General features: G+C 42.8%; 1 protein-coding gene across 3 annotated transcripts; it reads left to right on the plus strand.

The window, feature by feature from the left end:
* The first annotated feature begins 293 nt into the window (after nucleotides 1-293).
* On the plus strand, nucleotides 294-4,632 carry dusp12 (dual specificity phosphatase 12). Of its 3 annotated transcripts, XM_079173056.1 has the most exons (9): nucleotides 294-493; nucleotides 997-1,261; nucleotides 1,912-2,025; nucleotides 2,238-2,356; nucleotides 2,493-2,580; nucleotides 2,824-2,915; nucleotides 3,689-3,768; nucleotides 3,906-4,084; nucleotides 4,196-4,632. In XM_079173056.1, exons 2-8 carry the CDS (start codon nucleotides 999-1,001, stop codon nucleotides 4,047-4,049), a joined length of 900 nt encoding a protein of 299 aa, XP_079029182.1. In that variant the 5' UTR covers nucleotides 294-493; nucleotides 997-998; the 3' UTR covers nucleotides 4,050-4,084; nucleotides 4,196-4,632. The 3 variants fall into 3 exon arrangements, with proteins under 3 accessions (XP_079029182.1, XP_079029180.1, XP_079029181.1); XM_079173054.1 differs by having other exon boundaries at nucleotides 3,906-4,632; XM_079173055.1 differs by lacking the exon at nucleotides 294-493 and having other exon boundaries at nucleotides 971-1,261; nucleotides 3,906-4,632.
* The last annotated feature ends 541 nt before the right edge of the window (nucleotides 4,633-5,173 follow it).

Raw genomic sequence — 5,173 nt, forward strand, 5'->3', positions numbered from 1 at the left:
GAAAACAATGATATAGGTGGTAAGCCTGTGACATGAAAAGTGGCACCGCACAAAACCTGGATTCTCCCTGGTAGTATGGGCTTGGAGGGGGCTGTCACCCTTTTAGACACGCCCCTGCCAGTAGCATGACTGTTAACATTTGTGACCCTATATAATTACTATTTAGCCTCCATTTTCGGTAAAATATGTCAAAATAAAGTTAAAATCTGATGGGTTACATGTAACTCCGGAACGAAGGAGCCCGCCTGTTTGTTTCCGCACGGACAGTGTCAGAGACGAACCAAACACCTCAGTCGAAGCATGAGTAAAAGATGCTTGATGACTTAACGTTCTGAACTGTCTCTGCCTCAGTGACCACACGTTTTTTCTTGTGTATCGAGCTCGGTTTCCTGAGTTGTTGTCAGTTGTTTTTCACTCAGTCAGTGCATCACGTGTTGAACGCAGCTAGCAACCGAAACAGCAGAGTTACCCTGGAGAGCGTCAGGCTAACGAGGTGAGCTAACTACCGCATCCTCAGGCTGTTATCGTCATAAAGATGGCATGAGCAAAATGTTGAGGTCCAAGTCAAGGCAGACCCTTTTTGTCATTTTATCCGGTCTTTCGGCTTAATAGAGGACCAGTCTCCTACTTCATCAGACGTGTAGCTAAAAAACACACCACTTCAAATAGCATGTATACAAACAGCATTGAACAGAAGTGATAGGAGAGGACAAGGAGCCATAGACTAATACAGTGACCCGTCCCACATTAGCAACCACAATTATGTAAAAACTTGAAATTTGTAAATAAAAAAATGTGCATAAATAAAGGAATATGTTACTCCAAAGTAAAAGTAACACAGCATTTTACATTTTATAACCAAAATATCTAACAAATGTAAGTCAAAAATCATAGAAAGAACCAAAAAAATGAAGCTTTTTTAATTGAATTACATTTTAATACTTGATCTGTTTTTTAAAGCAGGCACTAGGTTCAGCTCTGTGTCTGTCTCTGCAGTCATGCTCCTGGTGGACCCCGGTTTGTACATCGGCACTGCGGCCGACCTGAATGACTGCCAGGCATTGTCCGACGCAGCTGTCACTCACATCCTGTCCGTGGACTCTGTGGACCCCGCCCCTCTGGTTCCTGCTGATGGGGGCTTCCGTAGGAAGTGGGTCAATGTTCTGGATGAGGTGACCTCTGACCTCCTGAGTCACATGGACGACTGCTTCCTGTTCATTCAGGAGGCTCTGGATGGAGGCAGAGCTGCACTCGTTCACTGGTAAGAGGTCAGAGGTCAACAAGATGCCTCTAGATTGGTTTCCATTCAGTGTTATACTTCAACCCTGTGTTTATCAATCAAATGATTAATAAAGACTAGTGACCAACACGTATGTATACATATACGTATGTACGCTCACCGGCCACTTTATTACGTACACCTGTTCAATTGCTTGTTAACACAAATAGCTAATTAGCCAATCACAAGGCAGCAACTCAATGCATTTAGGCATCTAGACGTGCTGAAGGCGACTTGCTGAAGTTGAAAGCGAGCATCAGAATGGGGAAGAAAGGGGATTTAAGTGACATCCATGATTTGCATCATGGATGTGCAGCCGACAAATCTGCAGCAACTGCGTGATGCTATCATGTCAATATGGACCAAAATCTGTGAGGAATGTTTCCAGCACCTTGTTGAATCTATGCTACGAAGAATTAAGGCAGTTCTGAAGGCAAAGGGGGTCCGACCCGGCACTAGCAAGGTGTACCTAATAAAGTGTCCGGTTAGTGTATATGTATGTATGTATGTATGTATATATGTATATATATATATATATGTCTAATTACATAAACTGGGGCTTTCTTTCTTTAACAATACATTTACATTATCAATAGAAGTGTGTGTGTGTGTGTGTTGTGTGTATTTGTCAGTCAGGCTGGTCGGAGTCGCAGTGCCGCCATCGTTACTGCTTATATAATGAAGAGATACCAGCTGGGTTTCACTGAGGCTTACCTCAGACTGAAGACCGTCAAACCAGATGTACAGTAAGTGTGTGTGTGTGTGTGTTTCTGTTCCTGCACTGCGTCTTTGATTCAATGACTGACTAAAATGCCTGAAAGTGTGTTTCTACCGTTTTAACTTTATCTGCATCTCTATCTGGATTTTGTATCTACCTGTGAATTGGGTGTACTGACCCTTTCAGAATGTCCTTCTCAGATGCGGGAGAGATGATTGATAGCCGGTGGGTGTGTTTCAGGGTCAACTGTGGTTTTGAGGAGCAGTTGTGTCTGTACGAGGCCCTGCTGTGTGAAGTGGACACCTCCAGTCCTCTGTACAAACAGTACAGACTGACCAAGATCATGGAGAAGTACCCTGGTAACCACACACACACCAAATCCTTTAGTGTGATTCAGACGTGGCAGATATGCAGCCAACGCACACTCTTTTCTTACATGGATTCATTATTTGTGTATTGATCGCCAACATTTTCTCTCTTGACGTGTGTGAGCAGAGTTGCAGCACATTCCGAGGGAGCTGTTTGCCGCCGACCCCGCCCACTCCAGCTCCTCTGAGGCGTCCTATCGCTGCAGGAAGTGCAGGTGAAAGGTGGACGAGTTCACACAGTGGCTGAATGGAGCAACGTTTTCTAATGATGCTCATGAGTTCATGTCAAAGACCTTGAATGTCATATTCTTACTGATGCCAACAATAAGAAAACACCTGTTGCTGAGTGCAAAAATGCAAATCTTTTCATGTTATTATTTCATCACGTGGGCTTAAGCAATAATTAGCAGCAGTTTAGGAAATACACATCCTGACTCCATCTCCGTACTCCTCTGCAGACGAACTCTGTTCCGTGGCTCCAGTATTCTCAGTCACCCTGTAGGAGAAGGAGCGCCAGCCTTTGGTCACAGGAAGTCCAGTTGCCGCACTGGTAAGAACACAACCATGCTGTTCATCTAACTCATTTAGAACTGTGAGGCAGAGGCAGAGATCCAGCCTGAGGAGACAGGATCAACATCCATCGACCTACTTAGAGATCATAAGAAAGCAAGATGCTCCACATAACTGCAGAACATTTCATCACCTTTGAAGTTTTCCTCAGTGATAGTTCTGTGTACATCCATGGGCACACTGCTCACAGCTAATTAGATAGTTTAAAGGTGCACATTTTCTAAAATGTACACAAATATAGGTATAAAAAACAGGGCTCGGGTTAACTCTCTTAATCTATGGTGACATTACCATAAACATTTATGGTAATGTTACATGGCCAGGCAATGTTCTCCCTGGCCAATACTGATGCCTACGTCCATCAGAGCATTATGGGAATTGTAGTTTCAAATAGAAGTCTGGCAAATAATAGTGACAAAAATCGGAGAGCTGGGAAGACCTACTGGCATCTAGGGGTGTGGTTTAGGTATGCGTGACGCAACTCAGAGAGGCAACGGTTCGTTAAAGCAATAACGGCGGTTCCCGAAGAAATGCTGCATCAGTTCTATCAGATCTGGAGAGTTTTTATTCATTGAAAGAAGAGCAAAGAACGACACTGAAGGCTTTTCTCTGTGGAAAAGATCTTACGATTATTTTGAGGTTTTTAAATATACGTGCTTATGTATATGTAAAGCATATATACTGTACATAACCTCTTTGGCGGAGGTAATAACAGCCTTCTATTTTGGTGTCATGAAACGTGTTGTTGTCTAGGAGAAGTCCAGTGTACGTCTTACTTCATCGAACCTGTGCAGTGGATGGAACAGGATTTACTCAGAGTGATGGACGGACAGGTAACACACACACACACACACTGGTCAGGAAGTACAGATATTCATTGGTATAAAATACTTCCATAGGCGTACCCCGCCTGATCTGATCTTCCCTCCCTTCTTCTCGTGTGTGTGTGTGTGTGTGTGTGTGTGTGTAGCTGCTGTGTCCTAAGTGTAGCTCTAAGCTGGGCTCATTCAGCTGGTGTGGTGATCAGTGTTCGTGTGGTCGCTGGGTCACTCCCGCCTTCCAGCTGCACCGCAACAGAGTGGACGAGATCCGACAGCTCAACGTGCAGAAATAACATTTCATCACTGCAGGAAGTTCTTGTGTGACATTGTAAGTCAAGCCTTGTACAGACACTTGCTTACTGAATTTAGTTTTTCAGAATGTCAGGTGGCCTTTCAAATGGACTGTTGCAAATTGAAATATTTTATTTTATTTTTTCAGAAATTGGTGCTGAAACAATAACAGAAAATGTATTATGTATTTTCAAAGATAGCGAATATTGGAATTGCGTTCATCGAGACAGAAGCAGGACTCCAAATACATGATAATGTTGCTCCTTAAATGCTGCATGTATAAATATGCAACTGTTGGCTAACGAGTCATATCAATTTAAAAGATTATACGATGTCCATTTTGTGTTGATAGCTTGTTTCCGCTGCCCCCCAGTGGCCAAAATAAAAATCAGTTATTAAATATTTAAAGCTGCATTGACTGGTTGTTGTTGTTGTTGTTGTTGTTGTTGTTGTTGTTGTTGTTGTTGTTGTTGTTGTTGTTGTTTGTGGCCACTTGGTAAGCATTCAGTGTCACTACAAGGGATTTTATTCCACGACTAATATTTCACTGCAAGAAGGATCCCCTAGCCATTCTACGTATTTAAATCGGACAGTAGTGCAATGACTCTTCTGTAAAACAAACAAATGTAAATATATGCCAAATAAAAACACATATCAGCAGACGAGTGATCGGTGTCTACATGTCCCCTCCCTTGTTTCTATAGATGTATGTATACATCCAATAGGAACTGTGGGTTGCCTCCACCTGATGGTGTAGTTTGGTTCAGACTTCGCGCTGACGGAATCCAACACATTCATTTGCTCTGAACTCTGACAGGCAGATGTTAAAAACACAGACCATGTTCTTCTACTGTACCCCAGATCATGTTTTACAGTTCTTGGTTGTTGCCGGGTGTTTTCTGAACGCATGCTCTCGTGTTCTCAGAAGTCTAAATACATATGTCGGCTCTCAGGACGTCCATGTGTGCTGCCGGTTTGTTGTGACCGTGCAGACTTGTTATCAGATCTGATGCTCCACAAATGTCCTGCAAAATGAAACTGCATTCATAACAATGTTATGTTGCTTCAAAATGATGTTTTCTTCATATGACACACAAACCATCATGTGAATAGATCTAAATTTAAA

This window comes from Pholis gunnellus, assembly GCF_910591455.1.
Source record: "Pholis gunnellus genome assembly, chromosome: 14".
In the NCBI taxonomy this organism is placed as follows: Eukaryota; Metazoa; Chordata; class Actinopteri; order Perciformes; family Pholidae; genus Pholis; species Pholis gunnellus.